At 45.0% G+C, this 19,404-nt stretch overlaps 1 protein-coding gene across 5 annotated transcripts in view; it reads right to left on the bottom strand.

Moving 5' to 3' along the window:
* LOC100136532 (peroxisomal proliferator-activated receptor beta1A) overlaps window positions 1-19,404 on the bottom strand; it is a 54,525-nt gene that overhangs the window by 19,749 nt on the left and 15,372 nt on the right. For 2 of the 5 annotated variants that reach the window (XM_045704995.1, XM_045704994.1), the window contains 4 exons: window positions 8,032-8,494; window positions 2,322-2,473; window positions 1,997-2,135; window positions 1,644-1,864 (listed from right to left, as the gene is read on the bottom strand). In XM_045704995.1, coding sequence (XP_045560951.1) covers window positions 1,644-1,864; window positions 1,997-2,135; window positions 2,322-2,473; window positions 8,032-8,431 — 912 coding nt within the window. In that variant the 5' untranslated portion in view covers window positions 8,432-8,494. 5 annotated transcript variants of the gene reach the window in all.

Raw genomic sequence — 19,404 nt, 5'->3', positions numbered from 1 at the left:
CTAAAACATCTTACCTGGGAATATTGAAGACTCATGTTAAAAGGAACCACCAGCTTTCATATGTTCTCATGTTCTGAGCAAGGAACTTAAACGTTAGCTTTTTTACATGGCACATATTGCACTTTTACTTTCTTCTCCAACACTTTGTTTTTGCATTATTTAAACCAAATTGAACATGTTTCTTTATTTATTTGTGGCTAAATTGATTGTATTGATGTATTATATTAAGTTAAAATAAGTGTTCATTCAGTATTGTTGTAATTGTCATTATTACAAATAAATAAAAAATTAGGCCGTTTAATCGGTATCGGCTTTTTTTGGTCCTCCAATAATCTGTATCGGCGTTGAAAAATCATAAATCGGTCGACCTCTAATCTGACCACAACACTTTCACCCAGTTGTCCTCTGAATCATTCAGATGTTCATTGGCAAACTTCAGACGGGCATGTATATGTGCTTTCTTGAGCAGGGGGACCTTGCGGGCGCTGCAGGATTTCAGTTCTTCACGGCGTAGTGTTTTACCAATTGTTTTCTTGGTGACTATGGTCCCAGCTGCCTTGAGATCATTGACCAGATCTTCCCGTGTAGTTCTGGGCTGATTCCTCACTGTTCTCATGATCATTGCAACTCCACAAGGTGAGATCTTGCATGGAGCCCCAGGCCGAGGGAGATTGACAGTTCTTTTGTGTTTCTTCCATTTGCGAATAATCGCACCAACTGTTGTCACCTTCTCACCAAGCTGCTTGGCGATGGTCTTGTAGCCCATTCCAGCCTTATGTAGGTCTACAATCTTGTCCCTGACATCCTTGGAGAGCTCTTTGGTCTTGGCCATGGTGGAGAGTTTGGAATCTGATTGATTGATTGCTTCTGTGGACAGGTGTCTTTTATACAGGTAACAAACTGAGATTAGGAGCACTCCCTTTAAGAGCCCTCCTAATGCAAAATGCAAATCAATTTATAACATTTTTGACATGCGTTTTTCTGGATTGTTTTGTGGTTATTCTGTCTCTCACTGTTCAAATAAACCTACCATTGAAATTATAGACTGATAATTTCTTTGTCAGTGGACAAACGTACAGAATCAGCAGAGGATCAAATACTTTTTCCCTCACTGTATAGTGAACAAAAATATAGACGCAAGTGTTGGTCCCATGTTTCATGAGCTGAAAGAAAATAAAAAAAGCTTATATCTCTCAAATTTTGTGCCCAAATTTGTTTACATTCCTGTTAGTGAGCATTTCTCCTTTGCCAAAAGAATCCAGCCACCTGACAGGTGTGGTATATCAAGAAGCTGATTAAATGGCATGATCATTACACCTGTGCACCTTGTGCTGTGAACAATAAAAGGCCACTCTAAAATGTGCAGTTTTGTCACACAACGCCACAAATGTCTCCTGGACTGTTGCCAGATAATGACATTTTAATTTCTCTACTACCATAAGCCACCTCCAACGTCATTTTGGAGAATTTGGCAGTACGACCAACCAGTGGTTGGGCCTACGCCCTCCCAGGCCCACTCATGTGAAATCCCTAGATTAGGGCCTAATAAATTTACTTCAATTGACTGATTTCCTTGAACTGTAACTCACTTAAATTGTAACAAATTGTTGCATTTATATTTCTGTTCAGAATATTTCATTTACATATGGATACTCTACTGGGCTGGAGCTGGTCTTGCCGGTGAGGATGCTGCGAGCCTTCTTCTTGGTCATGTTGAGGTTTTTCAGATAGGCGTTGTTGACCTCCTTGGCCAGGGATTTGAGATCCGAGCCATTGGGGTTGGTGGTCGGGGCTCTCTCTCCCGCCAGGAGGCCCGCCACCAGCTTCCTCTTCTCTGCCTCCGGCATGCGGCCATACCGGATCGCTGGGAACAAGCAGGAAAACAAATTTTAGTCTGCATCCATAAATTGGGGATACTCACAAATACTCACTGATGGGGTACATCCCCCACTTTCTCCAGTAAACATGTGAGAATAGGAAGGTGGTTGTGTCTCACCGTCATGGGACATGCCCAGCAGCAGGCACTTCTGGAAGCGGCAGTACTGGCACTTGTTTCTGCTCTTCTTCTGGATCTTACAGCTGCGCTCACAGCGCTCGTACTCCAGCTTCATACGGATGGTCCGCCGGAAAAACCCCTGAGAGAAACCGAGACAGTAGAGGGGGGAAGAAAGAAAAAACTGTGAGAAAGGGTTTATTAGATATATAGAGCAGTAGACTTTACAGTTTATAAATTATGCAAAAAGCTGCTCCAATACATTTTATGTAACACATTCTGGGAGCCTCCTGGGATCTTCCCATCCCTTCAATCCCTGCTTCCTCACCTTGCAACCCTCACAGGCGTGTACTCCATAGTGGAACCCCGAGGCCTTGTCTCCACAGATACGACATTCCACATTGATCCCGGCCCCCGTCACATCCTCTCGACCCAGGAGGAGTTGGTCCGACAGCGATGGAGACGACGTCTGGGACAGATCTGGAGAAAGATAGACAAGGGAAGGTTCTGTTATTCTAAAGCCCCGAATCCCTGACTGACTTAACCTAGGGACAGGAGTTTCTCCTGATCACATTACCAGACAAGGAACATCTTGTCATATAAATGTACTTGTATTATATTTGGGACTACTGAACAGTTTAATTATTCATATAGTTAGCAATCCACATGGAAATGTGTGTAATATGAAAGCATTTGTCTGTAATACTGGAGTGACTGTAAAGAGATGGAAGTGAGATAAGGATGACACTGGAGTCAGACTAAAAATGTTAAAGGTAATGTTGGTGCCACCAGTCTGGACAGTATATTTATGGCTTTGCGTGAATCACTGGGCTATATGTACATTTACCAACGCTACCTCAACAATGTTATGTATATGTGCAGTGATTAAAGTACTTAAGTAAAAACACCTTAAAGTACTATTTCAGTAGTTTTTGGGGGTATCTGTACTTTACTATTGATATTTTTACTTCACTAAAATAATGTACTTTTTACTCCATACATTTTCCCTGACACCCAAAAGTACTCGTTACATTTTGGATGCTTAGCAGGACAGAAATGTTTTATAATTCACATACTTATCAAGAGAACATCCCTGGTCATCCCTACTGCCTCTGATCTGGCGGACTCACTAAACACAAATGATTATTTTGTAAATGTAGTCTGAGTGTTGGCGCATGCCTCTGGGTATCCGTAAATAAAAAAAATATTAAAAAATTAAGAAAATGGTGCCGTCTTGTTAGCTTTATATAATGAATTTTAAAATATGATATACTTTTACTTTTGATTGTTAAGTATATTTCAGCAATTACATTTACTTTTGATACTTAACTGTATTTAAAACCAAATACTTTTATGCTTTTACTCAAGTAGTATTTTACTGGGTGACTTTCACTTTTACTAGAGTCATTTTCTATTAAGGTACCTTTACTTTTACTCAAGTATGACAATTGGGTACTTTTTCCACCACTGTTATGTGCAATGGGAGCTTGGCGTGGGTGCACTTGCGCGCGTTTATGTGTATGTTTCTATATGTGTATATGCAGTGCTGTAAAACTACTTTAAAGTACTACTTAAATCGTTTTTGGAGGTTTTTTACTTTACCATTTATATTTTTGACTACTTTTACTTCATTACATTCCTAAAGAAAATAATGTACTTTTTACTCCAAACATTTTCCTTGACACCCACAATGGTCAAATTCACACACTTATCAAGAGAACAAACCTGGTCATCCCTACTTCCTCTGATCTGGCGGACTAACTAAACAAATGCTTTGCTTGTAAATAATGTCAGTGTTGGTGTGGCCCTGGCTGCTTTTGATACTGAAGTATATTTAAAACCAAATACTTAGACTTTTGCTCTGGTATTTTACTGGGTGACTCACCTTAATAGAAAATGACTTCAGTAAAAGTATCGTAACTTTTACTCAAGTATGACAATTGAGTACTTTTTCCACCACTGTGTAAATGTGTCTGTGTCAAGGATCTACTCAGTGCTAGTGAGTTCCAGCCTGCTCCCTCCCCGAGGTGTAATCTCTGCCGCTGCCTGCCAAAGGGTTCTCCCAGTGGAGCCCAGGAGCTATGCTAGAAATGCCAGGGGTAGGAGACACCATAGATTAACACCGGCTAAGAGGGACAATCCGATTAAAGTGACATTCCATTCCAGAACTTAGAACCATGTGTGTTCCACTCTACACATTCTGTTCCAACCATGTGTTCTGTTCTCTCCGTTCTGTTGCTAGGGGGATTTCTCCAACACCCTGTTTAAAACTAGAATAGCAAGGAGGGACATTACGTTATAAGGCAACGTTCCATTTCAGAATTTGGAACCAAGTGCCTTCTGTTCTATCCACTCTGCTACACACCATAGAAACAGAATGGAGTAGAAGGGACAATCCACTTCAATGCAATGTTCCACTTGAGAATTTAGGACCACGTTACGGGTGTTCTATTCTATCCATTTAATTCTAGGCTTAACCTGACGGCAGGGCTACGTTGCTAGGCTAGGCCAGGATGAAAACATGGGAAACCCAGCACAGCAGGGATAGGCCGGGCAGCGAAGAGCCACATAGAGAGCGAGAGAGAGAAGGAAGAGGGCCTGAGCTCCGCTGTGTGGGAGGAAGCCGAGGCGCCTGAGGAGAAGTAACTCCCCCAGAATGAGAACAGACTGACAGACCAGCCGAGGGGGTTCTCAATGCCTCATCCATGACCACTTTCCTCTAAGAGCCTCTTTCCCAATTAATCTTTCCTCCATTCCTTGCATCTTCTTTCCTTGCCTCCTCAAAATTGAGAAATCGCCATAGTGTGCATCAATCAATCAAATCTATTTATAAAGCCCTTCTTATAAAGCCCTTCTTAGCTGATGTCACAACGTGCTGTACAGAAACCCAGCCTAAAACCCCAAACAGCAAGCAATGCAGGTGTAGAAGCACGCGTATCAGTCCAACACTAGGTTTTAATGACGAGGAATTCAGTGAACTTGCTTTTCTATTCGTATAACGTAATCTCTGCTTAAACATGAAGCACCTCATTGCCACCTTAATGTGCCTCCTTGGGGTAAACTATCAAACTCAAACACTGAGTAGATATGGAGTTGTTTTCCATCTCCAGTATTTTTACCGTCAGTACTTAAACTGCCTGTTGTCCAGCGCCTGAGAAGAGTGGAGTTATTAATACGTTTCAGTGGCAAAGTTGCGTGACAGGAGGGTAGTCGTTTTGAGGGAAACACTAGATGTTGCTTGTCTGCAGCAATACTGTTTACTTGAAACCCTAATAGTGTGTAGTGTAGTCTGACTCATTCTCAATGTTTTTACGAAAAAGAAAAAAAACTTCAGAGACCTCAACTGACTTGACCGCCGTACTTGACCACAGCCTAACAACATTAGCTCCTTTGAGAAGGTGCCATCTCCCACCTGCCAAGACAAACACACACAGCTCGACTGACCAGACTGGAACATTTAGGTTGGCAGAGCTTGGAGAGAGAGGAGGCCAAATATGACCAGATTGTAGGAAATAGAGAAGTATCCTATACGGGAGAATAAAGGAGAGAATGTCTACATGGCCCTGTAGAGAACAAGGTTTCTCATTCCATTACTCCCAGACCTCCACCTAGTTCTGTTGCACTACCTCATAAAATGTCTCCTATTGATTTTAATAGAACACCATGGAGGTTGTCTTAGGAGCCACTGGTGGAGGAAACCGTGAGAGCAGTGTCTTCTTGGTACAGTAGCTGTTTGGTCTGACTGTGGTTGGTGTAAATGCTCTGAGGGAGAGCAGCTCAGCGTTAACACCACCAGAGGCCTTTACCGGGACACATTGAACTGCTCCATGTACTGAGGGTGTGTGTAAGTTGGTGAGGGTGTGCATGCGTGTGTAACTGAGTGTGTGAGTATGCACACATGAATGGCGGTGTACCTGTGTGTGTGTGTGTGTGTGTGTGTGTGTGTAAGTGGACTGGAGATAACGATCTCTCGTCCGTAAAACACAAACAGCAAGGCAGTGCTCCATATCAAAGGGTGTCTGTATCTGGAGGAGAAGTCAATGGGCCTCTCAAGGACACAGAGGGCTAACCATTCTCGAAAGCCATTTGTGGATGAGATCTAGGCCTGCAAATTAAGTTAAGGCTAATTGCAAACTATTTGTTTACAAGGTACTAGGGCTGTCACCGACTAAACAAATCTTGGTCGACCAAAAGTCCTCTGTTCGTTCGACCAATCGATTGTATGCGGACACCTGCTCATAGAACATCTAATTCCAAAATCACGGGCATTAATATGGAGTTGGTCCCCGCTTTGCTGCTATAACAGCCTCCACTCTTGCGGGAAGGCTTTCTACTAGATGTTGGAACATTGCTGCGGGTCAGGGCTCTGAGCAGGACAGTCAAGTTCTTCCACACTGATCTCAACAAACCATTTCTGTATGGAACTCGCTTTGAACGAGGGCATTGTCATGCTGAAACAGGAAAGGGCCTTCCTCAAACTGTTGCCCCAAAGTTGGAAGTACAGAATCGTCTAAAATGTTGTTGTATGCTGTTAAGGTTTCCCTTCACTGGAACTAAGGAGCCTAGCCCGAACGATGAACAGCCACAGACCATTATTCCTCCTGAAACAAACTTTACAGTTGGCACTATGTACTGGGGCGGGTATCGTTCTCCTGGCATCTGCCTGCCCAGTGACGTGAGCCTACCAGATGAGCTAAATGCCTTTTATGCTCGCTTCGAGGCAAGCAACACTGAAGCATACATGAGAGCACCAGCTGTTCTGGACGACTGTGCGATAACGCTCTCGGTAGCCGATGTGAGCAAGACCTTTAAACAGGTTAACATTCACAAAGCTGCGGGGCCAGATGGATTACCAGGGAGTGTACATCATAAAACATCATAAAAATATGTAGACCCCCCCCAAAACTACAGTTCTAGATCAACACACTGAGTTTTATGTCAGAACACTGAGTTCTAGGATAGAAGTTTAAGTTATAGATCAGCACACAGTTCTAGATTGGAACACAGAGTTCTCTCAAGTCAACGAGGGGACTGGGTTATAGGTGCTATGTCTAAAGGTAAACATCACAGGGACTTTACTTTGTGAGAAATAGAGTAAAAGGTGATGCTGTGTTTATGCTATAGGAACAACTACGATCAAAACAGATGTAGCACACAAGGTGGGCCACATTTCACTAATCATCAACAGGGTTCAAATACATGTGTATTTGATATTTAAATATTTTTTTCTGTCTATTTGAGTATTTTAAAATAATGTGGCCTGAATCAACTACTTCTATTGGAAGTAGGGCTGGCACACATACTGTATAAATAGCGTATAAAACACACCAAAAACATAAAAACCGTTTGTTGTTGTGTAGAACGACTAGCTAACTGAAGATGGAACGACCTGGCATTTGCACGCTTGAGTCCGTTTCCGCAGTAACATGGACTCTTTAGAATGTGATGAAACTTTGTTGCTCCTCGCTGAAACAAGCAAGGTGTTGTAGCAAACAAGCCTGGTCAACACCTCCCCTCCCTGCAGCAGCAGCAGCAGCAGCAGCACATGCAGTCAGGAGCAGAGGAGAGGGGAAACTGAATCTAAAAAAAATAAAAAAATAAAAAAATACCATTCCAACGATTATAACAGTGACTGTGGTCATTTGGCTGGCCAATAACCGTAATACAAAATTCCACGACCGTCACAGCCCTAATTGGAAGTATTTGAAAGTATTTTCAAATAATTTCATATAAATAGCCTACTATTTGAAAGTATTTTCAAATACATATTTCAAATACTATTTTCAAATACCATGGGAATGGGAGTATATTTGAGTAAGTGTATGAGTATTTTCAAATACATGCCAATATTCAAATAATAAATATCTGAATACTTACTATGAAATGTGTGTGAAAGTAATTGAGATACTTGAAATAGTATTTGAACCCAGGTCTTGTGTGTGTGTGTGTGTGTGTGTGTGTGTGTGTGTGTGTGTGTGTGTGTGTGTGTGTGTGTGTGTGTGTGTGTGTGTGTGTGTGTGTGTGTGTGTGTGTCTCACCTGTACAGCTACTGGAGAGGGCAGGGCTGTCCGTATTGGAGGTGCTGTGGCTGTTACTACTCCCCTTCTCCTGCTGATCCTCTTGCTCCTGCTGCACAACCTCTTCGTCATGAGACTTCATGTCCCAGGAGCCAAGGCCCTCCTCCCCCTCAGGTGACACCTCTGCTCCTTGCGCCACCACTCTCTCTCCCAGCCCCTTCGACAGCAGGGATGGCTTCTGCACCTCCAAGGAGGACTCCAGCCCCCTCTCTCCGTCCGAGGTGCACTCCCCATGTGGTGAGGTGGTCCCGTTCCGGCAGACTCCCCCTTTCCTTACCAAAGCCCCGACACGCCACTTCCGGTCCCGTCGAGGGGCTTTGCTTTTGACCAGCGCTAAGACGGCGGCCCTGGTGCCCTCCATGGTGCTGCGTAGCTTCTCCCCTGACTCTCAGCCGCCCTCGGTCATGGCAACACCATTGCCGCCCTGCTGGGGAGGAGGGGAACAGCCAGTTAGTACAGATATGTTACAGAGGAATTATTTATTCTCAATCGGTGATGTGTCATGATAGGGTTGCAGCCAATCAGAGCAGCTACCACAGAATACAGTGACTGTCCAATCGAAATGCCTTTTACAAAGTTAGACATCCAATCAGATCCATGAAACACTTCTCCCCAGTTAAAACAACACATTGAGAGACAATGAAAGGCTTGAACATGGAACAGTGTAACCGGCACAGTCTCTTCTGGAAACACTTGTAATAAGAGAGTTTGATCTGGTCTCATTCACCAGATCCCTCTGCAGCTGAGCAAGCCTTAACCAGCGCACCGCCAACCCAGAGAGACAGAAACAGCCTCCCCCACAGAAACATAGCATATGGGCCAGGTTAGAGGTTTTTAATGCAGGCCTGTAGTTAGTTCGTTACTGAGGAGAGCCAGCTGTTAAGACTCTAAAATCACTGAAATTCTCTCTCAGCTAATCACTAACAGAGAGAAGATAGAAAAAGGGGAAGATCAAAAGAGTAGCGAGAGAAAGAATAAGCTAACCCATTGGCATCAATGTGTAGGCCTTGTTGTTCAGAGAGAAACACATGCACACGCAGTGAGTGGGCTAGCCTCCAAGCCCCAGCACGTGGGCCCTGGGGCAGGCAAGGCTGGTGTTTTTCTACAGACACTTGTTGTTGGGTCGGAGAGCCCTGAGCTGAAGACGCTCTCTGTTTGTGTGCGTGTAGGGACGCTCTGCGGATCAGCTAGCACCACTGACCTTTTCCCACATTCCGTACTTCCTGCTGAACAGCCATGGACTTTCCCCCACTGGCCTTGGGTCACTGTTCATGTGGGTGAGTGAGTGTGTGTGTGTGTGTGCATTTGTCAAGTGGAAATAGGGTTCATACGAACAGGCTATAGGGCTGATTTCATGGGGGAAATCACCAAGTCTTTGTCTGGTGAGTTTAAAAGAGGGAAGAGAGAATACCAGAGACTAGGAATGTGACAAATGGAAAATTGTTCTTAAAGGTAAATTTTGGGCACAAAACAGTCCAACTCCTCCTCTTTCTCAATTTTCTAACAGAAATGGGATGTGCCTTTCGCGGTTCATCGATGTGCCATTCTGGTCATGCGCGCCGCGACCGATGTAGCTAGTTCGTTAGTTAAGCTAGCCACTTGTACCTAGCCAGTAACTCCTCCAGTATGTGTTGACGTCATTTCATAGGATTTGTTTTGGTGCATTGATCAGTTATACAGTTTAAAGCCGTTAAGTTAAAATAAGAAAAATTCATAAAATTCCACATGAATTCACAATGCAGATGGTCTACATTGCACTTCCTGCAGAGAGAGAAATGTTTTATCATTTATGCAGCTGGTGCTCTTGCTTTTCCATGAGAGTGGCGCGTGTAGCTTGTTGTCATCCAATCACAAGTCATCAAACTGGCAATATTATTAGGAGATAGTGCCTTCAGAAAGTATTCGTACCCCATGACACATTTTGTTGCATTACATTTGTTGCATTATAGCCTGAATGCAGCAGTTAAAAGCGCTGGGCCAGTAAACCGAAAGGTTGCTGGTTTGAATCCCTGAGCAAGGTAGTTAACCCCCAACAACAACTGCTCCCCTGTTGCTGATGATGTGGATGTCGATTAAGGCAGCCCCCCCGCACCGCTCTGATTCAGAGGGGTTCGGTTAAACGGGGTAGACATTTCAGTTGAATGCATTCAATTGTGCGACTGACTACAGTTGAAGTCGGAAGTTTACATACACTTAGGTTGGAGTCATTAAAACTTGTTTTTTAACCACTCCACAAATTTCTTGTTAACAAACTATAGTTTTGGCAAGTGGGTTAGGACATCTACTTTGTGCATGACACAAGTAATTTTTTTTGTAGACCTCCACATGTCTGGTTGATTCTTGGGAGCAATTTCTAAACACCTGAAGGTACCACGTTCATCTGTACGCAAGTATAAACACCATGGGACCACGTAGCCGTCATACCGCTCAGGAAGGAGACGCGTTCTGAGACGGGTTTGCAACTGCACATGGAGACAAAGATCGTACTTTTTGGAGAAAAGTCCTCTGGTCTGATGAAACAAAAATAGAACCATTTTGTCATAATGACCATCGTTATGTTTTGAGGAAAAAGGGGGAGGCTTGCAAGCCGAAGAACACCATCCCAACTGTGAAGCACGGGGGTGGCAGTTTCATGTTGTGGGGGTGCTTTGCTGCAGGAGGGACTGGTGCACTTCACAAAATGGATGGCATCATGAGGCAGGAAAATTATGTGGATATATTGAAGCAACATCAAGACATCAGTCAGGAAGTTAAAGCTTGGTCGCAAATGGGTCTTCCAAATGGACAATGACCCCAAGCATACTTCCAAAGGTGTGGCAAAATGGCTTAAGGACAACAAAGTCAAGGTATTGGAGTGGCCATCACAAAGCCCTGACCTCAATCCTATAGGAAATTTGTGGGCAGAACTGAAAAAGCGTGTGCGAGCAAGGAGGCCGACAAACCTGACTCAGTTACACCAGCTCTGTCAGGAGGAATGGGCCAAAATTCACCCAACTTATTGTGGGAAGCTTGTGGAAGGCTACCCGAAATGTTTGACCCAAGTTGAACAATTTAAAGCCAATGCTACCAAATACTACATTTACATTTACATTTAAGTCATTTAGCAGACGCTCTTATCCAGAGCGACTTACAAAATGGTGCATTCACCTTATGATATCCAGTGGAACAACCACTTTACAATAGTGCATCTAAATCTTTTAAGGGGGGGGGTTAGAAGGATTACTTTATCCTATCCTAGGTATTCCTTAAAGAGGTGGGGTTTCAGGTGTCTCCGGAAGGTGGTGATTGACTCCGCTGTCCTGGCGTCGTGAGGGAGCTTGTTCCACCATTGGGGTGCCAGAGCAGCGAACAGTTTTGACTGGGCTGAGCGGGAACTGTGCTTCCTCAGAGGTAAGGGGGCCAGCAGGCCAGTGGTGGATGAACGCAGTGCCCTTGTTTGGGTGTAGGGCCTGATCAGAGCCTGAAGGTATGGAGGTGCCGTTCCCTTCACAGCTCCGTAGGCAATCACCATGGTCTTGTAGCGGATGCGAGCTTCAATTGGAAGCCAGTGGAGAGAGCGGAGGAGCGGGGTGACGTGAGAGAACTTGGGAAGGTTGAACACCAGACGGGCTGCGGCGTTCTGGATGAGTTGTAGGGGTTTAATGGCACAGGCAGGGAGCCCAGCCAACAGCGAGTTGCAGTAATCCAGACGGGAGATGACAAGTGCCTGGATTAGGACCTGCGCCGCTTCCTGTGTGAGGCAGGGTCGTACTCTGCGAATGTTGTAGAGCATGAACCTACAGGATCGGGTCACCGCCTTGATGTTAGTGGAGAACGACAGGGTGTTGTCCAGGATCACGCCAAGGTTCTTAGCACTCTGGGAGGAGGACACAAGGGAGTTGTCAACCGTGATGGCGAGATCATGGAACGGGCAGTCCTTCCCCGGGAGGAAGAGCAGCTCCGTCTTGCCGAGGTTCAGCTTGAGCTGGTGATCCGTCATCCACACTGATATGTCTGACAGACATGCAGAGATGCGATTCGCCGCCTGGTTATCAGAAGGGGGAAAGGAGAAGATTAATTGTGTGTCGTCTGCATAGCAATGATAGGAGAGACCATGTGAGGATATGACAGAGCCAAGTGACTTGGTGTATAGCGAGAATAGGAGAGGGCCTAAAACAGAGCCCTGGGGGACACCAGTGGTGAGAGCGCATGGTGCGGAGACAGATTCTCGCCACGCCACCTGGTAGGAGCGACCTGTCAGGTAGGACGCAATCCAAGCGTGGGCCGCGCCGGAGATGCCCAACTCGGAGAGGGTGGAGAGGAGGATCTGATGGTTCACAGTATCAAAGGCAGCAGATAGGTCTAGAAGGATGAGAGCAGAGGAGAGAGAGTTAGCTTTAGCAGTGCGGAGAGCCTCCGTGACACAGAGAAGAGCAGTCTCAGTTGAATGCCCAGTCTTGAAACCTGACTGATTAGGATCAAGAAGGTCATTCTGAGAGAGATAGCAGGAGAGCTGGCCAAGGACGGCACGTTCAAGAGTTTTGGAGAGAAAAGAAAGAAGGGATACTGGTCTGTAGTTGTTGACATCGGAGGGATCGAGTGTAGGTTTTTTCAGAAGGGGTGCAACTCTCGCTCTCTTGAAGACGGAAGGGACGTAGCCAGCGGTCAAGGATGAGTTGATGAGCGAGGTGAGGAAGGGGAGAAGGTCTCCGGAAATGGTCTGGAGAAGAGAGGAGGGGATAGGGTCAAGTGGGCAGGTTGTTGGGCGGCCGGCCGTCACAAGACGCGAGATTTCATCTGGAGAGAGAGGGGAGAAAGAGGTCAAAGCACAGGGTAGGGCAGTGTGAGCAGGACCAGCGGTGTCGTTTGACTTAGCAAACGAGGATCGGATATCGTCAACCTTCTTTTCAAAATGGTTGACGAAGTCAAACGCAGAGAGGGAGGAGGGGGGGGAGGGGGAGGAGGATTCAGGAGGGAGGAGAAGGTAGCAAAGAGCTTCCTAGGGTTAGAGGCAGATGCTTGGAATTTAGAGTGGTAGAAAGTGGCTTTAGCAGCAGAGACAGAAGAGGAGAATGTAGAGAGGAGTGAGTGAAAGGATGCCAGGTCCGCAGGGAGGCGAGTTTTCCTACATTTCCGCTCGGCTGCCCGGAGCCTTGTTCTGTGAGCTCGTAGTGAGTCGTCGAGCCACGGAGCAGGAGGGGAGGACCGAGCCGGCCTGGAGGATAGGGGACAGAGAAAATCAAAGGATGCAGAAAGGGAGGAGAGGAGGGTTGAGGAGGCAGAATCAGGAGATAGGTTGGAGAAGGTTTGAGCAGAGGGAAGAGATGATAGGATGGAAGAGGAGAGAGTAGCGGGAGAGAGAGAGCGAAGGTTGGGACGGCGCAATACCATCCGAGTAGGGGCAGAGTGAGAAGTGTTGGATGAGAGCAAGAGGGAAAAGGATACAAGGTAGTGGTCGGAGATTTGGAGGGGAGTTGCAATGAGATTAGTGGAAGAACAGCATCTAGTAAAGATGAGGTCAAGCGTATTGCCTGCCTTGTGAGTAGGGGGGGAAGGTGAGAGGGTGAGGTCAAAAGAGGAGAGGAGTGGAAAGAAGGAGGCAGAGAGGAATGAGTCAAAGGTAGACGTGGGGAGGTTAAAGTCACCCAGAACTGTGAGAGGTGAGCCATCCTCAGGAAAGGAACTTATCAAGGCGTCAAGCTCATTGATGAACTCTCCAAGGGAACCTGGAGGGCGATAAATGATAAGGATGTTAAGCTTGAAAGGGCTGGTAACTGTGACAGCATGGAATTCAAATGAGGAGATAGACAGATGGGTCAGGGGAGAAAGAGAGAATGTCCACTTGGGAGAGATGAGGATTCCAGTGCCACCACCCCGCTGGCTCGATGCTCTAGGGGTATGCGAGAACACGTTGGCAGACGAAGAGAGAGCAGTAGGAGTAGCAGTGTTATCTGTGGTAATCCATGTTTCCGTCAGCACCAGGAAGTCTAGGGACTGGAGGGTAGCATAGGCTGAGATGAATAATTGAGTACTAATTGAGTGTATGTAAACTTCTGACCCACTGGGAATGTGATGAAAGAAATACAAGCTGAAATAAAACACTCTACTATTATTCTGACATTTGACATTCTTAAAATAAAGTGGTGATCCTAACTGACCTAACAAAGGGAATCTTTACTAGGATTAAATGTCAGGAATTGTGAAAAACTGAGTTAAAATGTATTTGGCTAAGGTGTATGTAAACTTCTGACTTCAACTGTAGGTATCACCTTTCCCACAAAACGACAAAGTGAAAACATGTTTTTAGAAATGTTTGCTAAATTGAAAATTAAAACAGAAATATCTTATTTACTTAAGTATTCACACTCCTGAGTCAATACATGTTAGAATCAATTATTATTTTTTTTTTATTCTTCAAGCTTTATCAAGTTGGTTGTTGATCATTGATAGACAGCCATTTTAAAGTCTTGCCATAGATTTTCAAGCCGATTTAAGTCAAAACTAACTCGGCCACTCAGGAACATTCAATGTCATCTTGGTAATATTTGCACTTGTGTTTTAAGTCATTGTCTTGCTGAAAGGTGAATTTGTCTCCGAGTGTCGGTTGGAAAGCAGACTGAATCAGGTTTCCTCTAGGATTTTGCCTGTACTTAACTTCATTCCGTTTTTTATTATTATTATTTTTTTTACACTAGTCCATGGCGATGACTAGCATACCTAACAAAGGAAACCAAGCAGCATCGCGCCGACAGAGATGGTCGCGTCGCATTCCTAGGAAACTATGCAGTATTTTATTTTTCTATGTATTATTTCTTACACTGTTACCCCAGGAAATATTAAGTCTTATTACAGCCGGGAAGAACTATTGGATATAAGAGCAATGTCAACTTACCAACATTACGACTTTCCCGATCACTCACGAGTATACTACTTGACAATGTCCAGTCTCTTGACAACAAGGTAGACGAAATTCAAGCAAGGGTTGCCTTCCAGAGAGACATCAGAGATTGTAACATTCTCTGTTTCACGGAAACATGGCTCACTTGGGATATGTTATCAGAGTCGGTACAGCCACCCGGTTTCTTCAAGCATCGCACCGACAGAAACAAACATCTCTCTGGTAGAAGAAGGGCGGGGGTGTATGCCTTATGATTAACGATTTGTGGTGTAATCATAACAACATACAGGAACTCAAGCCCTTTTGTTCACCTGACCAAGAATTCCTTACAGTCAAATGCCGACCGCATTATCTACCAAGAGAATTCTCTTCAATTATAAATCACAGCCGTGTATATCCCCCCCCCCCCAAGCAGACACCTCAACTTCACTGGACTCTATGTAAACTGGAAACCATATATCCTGAGGCTGCATTTATTGTAGCTGGAGATTTAAACAAAGCTAATCTGAAAACAAGGCTCCCTAAAATGTATCAGCATATCGAATGCGCAACTCGAGCTGGAAGCATTCTGGATCATAGCTACTCTAACTTCCGCGATGCATACAAAGCCCTCCCCCTGCCCTCCTTTCGGCAAATCTGACCACTACTCCATTTTGTTGCTCCCAGCCTATAGACAGAAAGTAAAACAGGAAACGCCCGTGCTCAGGTCTGTTCAACGCTGGTCCGACCAATCAGATTCCACGCTTCAAGATTGCTTCGATCACGTGGACTGGAATATGTTCCGGATAGCCTCAGTGCCCTATACCTGCGCCCAGAGGGGAGTAGTTCAAAGTCCGGGTACAGGGGGGGGGCTTGGGTCTAAAATGATTTTGTGAGCCTTGAGGAGGGTCCTGACCTTAAAGATCTCATCCAGGCCTGTCTGTGTGACTCCAAGTACCTTGCTTGCTGTGGTGAAAATCCTTTTCATCATATTTCTCTTGTTGACAGTGGCATTGCCAAATCAACAAACAATACAAACAGTTAAAACACTCAATGAAAGATTTGTAAAACAGAGTCAGTATAGTACAATTAACATTAAAAGATCTCAGCTTTTTGAGAAAGTAGTCTGTTGACTCTTTTTGTAGATCAGGTCTGTACATTAACTCCACTGAAGCTTATTGTCCAAGAGGACACCTAGATATTTGTATTCCTCTACAATCTCTATATTCTGACCTCTGGTTGATGTTGCAGAGGTAGGTGTTGTATGCTTCCTGAAGTCTATTCCCATCTCTTTGGTCTTATTGGTATTGAGGACCAAGTGTGATTCATCACACCACTCTACAAAGTAATTTAGGACCGGGCCATGGTGTTCCTCGTCATCATGCAACAGGCTGATCAAGGCAGTGTCATCAGCGAACTTAACGAGGTGTCTGTCAGGATGGGAACTAGTACAACACATCCCTGAGGAGAGCCTGTGTTGGTGTTGCGTATGTCCGACACATGGGGACCTATTTTGACCCGCTGTGACCGTTGGCTCAGGAAGTCCAACAGCCACAAAACCAGCCCCCCATCTAAGGAGAAGTCAAGAATGAGTCTCTGTGCCAGAACGTAAGGCTTGATTGTGATGAAGGCAGAAGAAAAGTCAACAAACAAAACCCTGATATGGGATTTGACACCCTCTAGATGTCTATAAACCATGTTGAGGAGAGTACACCCTCTAGATGTCTGTAGACCATGTTGAGGAGAGTACACCCTTTAGATGTCTATAGACCATGTTAAGGAGAGTACACCCTCTAGATGTCTGTAGACCATGTTGAGGAGAGTACACCCTCTAGATGTCTGTAGACCATGTTAAGGAGAGTACACCCTCTAGATGTCTATAGACCATGTTGAGGAGAGTACACCCTCTAGATGTCTATAGACCATGTTGAGGAGAGTACACCCTCTAGATGTCTATAGACTATGTTGAGGAGAGTACACCCTCTAGATGTCTGTAGACCATGTTGAGGAGTACACCCCTAGAAGTCTGTAGACCATGTTGAGGAGTACACCCCTAGAAGTCTGTAGACCATGTTGAGGAGTACACCCCTAGAAGTCTGTAGACCATGTTGAGGAGAGTACACCCTCTAGATGTCTGTAGACCATGTTGAGGAGAGTACACCCTCTAGATGTCTGTAGACCATGTTAAGGAGAGTACACCCTCTAGATGTCTGTAGACCATGTTAAGGAGAGTACACCCTCTAGATGTCTATAGACCATGTTGAGGAGAGTACACCCTCTAGATGTCTGTAGACCATGTTGAGGAGTACACCCCTAGAAGTCTGTAGACCATGTTGAGGAGTACACCCCTAGAAGTCTGTAGACCATGTTGAGGAGAGTACACCCTCTAGATGTCTGTAGACCATGTTGAGGAGAGTACACCCTCTAGATGTCTATAGACCATGTTGAGGAGAGTACACCCTCTAGATGTCTATAGACCATGTTGAGGAGAGTACACCCTCTAGATGTCTATAGACCATGTTGAGGAGAGTACACCCTCTAGATGTCTATAGACCATGTTGAGGAGAGTACACCCTCTAGATGTCTATAGACCATGTTGAGGAGAGTACACCCTCTAGATGTCTATAGACCATGTTGAGGAGTACACCCTCTAGATGTCTGTAGACCATGTTGAGGAGTACACCCCTAGAAGTCTGTAGACCATGTTGAGGAGTACACCCCTAGAAGTCTGTAGACCATGTTGAGGAGAGTACACCCTCTAGATGTCTGTAGACCATGTTGAGGAGAGTACACCCTCTAGATGTCTGTAGACCATGTTAAGGAGAGTACACCCCGTAGATGTCTGTAGACCATGTTGAGGAGAGTACACCCTCTAGATGTCTATAGACCATGTTGAGGAGAGTACACCCTCTAGATGTCTATAGACCATGTTGAGGAGAGTACACCCTCTAGATGTCTGTAGACCATGTTGAGGAGAGTACACCCTCTAGATGTCTGTAGACCATGTTGAGGAGAGTACACCCTCTAGATGTCTGTAGACCATGTTAAGGAGAGTACACCCTCTAGATGTCTATAGACCATGTTGAGGAGAGTACACCCTCTAGATGTCTGTAGACCATGTTGAGGAGAGTACACCCTCTAGATGTCTATAGACCATGTTAAGGAGAGTACACCCTCTAGATGTCTATAGACCATGTTGAGGAGAGTACACCCCCTAGAAGTCTGTAGACCATGTTAAGGAGAGTACACCCTCTAGATGTCTGTAGACCATGTTGAGGAGAGTACACCCTGTAGATGTCTGTAGACCATGTTGAGGAGAGTAAGAATGGCATCATCAACTCCTCTGCTCGGCTGATAGGCAAACTGAAATGGGTCGAGGAGCTTCTGGGTGACGCTGAGAATGATTTTTTACAATTTTCTCAAGGCATTTCATTACTGAGGATGTCAAGGCGACAGGGCTGTAGTCATTCAGCACAGAGGGATTAGATGCTTTAGGAATTGGTATAATTGAGTTTTTCCACAATACTGGTTGGTATTGCTGGTCAAGCGAGGATTGGAAAATGTCTGTAAAAACACCAGCCAATTGTTCAGCACAGTGCTTTAACACATGTCCACTTATTTTGTCTGGACCTGAGCTTTTGTGTGCGTTACATCCCCTGAACAACTTACTTCAAAACATCAGCCTGTTTAACAACCCTCTCAAACATTTGTAATGATGCTTCCATTTGTTTAACCTCCGACAAAAGATTGTCTGATTCATTTCTTGAGAAGAAAACATGCAGTTCATTAGCCATGTTCTGGCCCTCATGTCTCCCACAGTCAGCACTGGTTTTTCCCCTGCCTATGTGGGGGGCACTAGCCATGGATTTAATCCCACCCTTGCGTTTCCTGAGGAGAGGGTCCTCTCCACTCTTTGCCTGCATGCCTCCTTGTCCACCAGTATCTGTCTTTTGATCTCACATTGTACATCTCTTAAAGCCTGTCTATCACCCTCAGCATAAACTGCCTTCTTCCTATTAAGTAGTGATATTAGATGTTTTGATACTCAAGGCTTATTGTTTGGGAAGATTTTACAGATTTTAGTAGGCACAACTGACTCAACACAGAAGTTTACATAGTCTGAAACAACATCTGTGAGTTCATCAAGATCAGAGCTGCTGTCCTCAAATACCTCCCACATAGTACAGTCAAAACACCCCTGGAGACAAGTGATACGGTTGTCCTTCCAGATCTGGACAGTTTTAACTGTGGGTTTCTCCCTCTCCAGGAGCTGACAGTAGGTTGGCCTGAGGTAGACAACATTGTGGTTTGATATCCCCAGGTTGTGGCCGGGAACACAACTGGTATTGTCACATAGCACAAATCAAGAGTCTTATTTTTCCTAGTGTGACATTTCACATTCTGGTGGTATGTGCGCAGGACTTCGTGCAAAGTTGTTAAAATCCCCTAAAATAAATGTGGATGCAACGGGGAGATGG

This window comes from Salmo salar, chromosome ssa22, assembly GCF_905237065.1.
Source record: "Salmo salar chromosome ssa22, Ssal_v3.1, whole genome shotgun sequence".
Lineage (NCBI taxonomy): Eukaryota > Metazoa > Chordata > Actinopteri > Salmoniformes > Salmonidae > Salmo > Salmo salar.
Note: the sequence above shows the minus strand (reverse complement) of the source record. Positions and strands in the feature narration are given on the sequence as shown.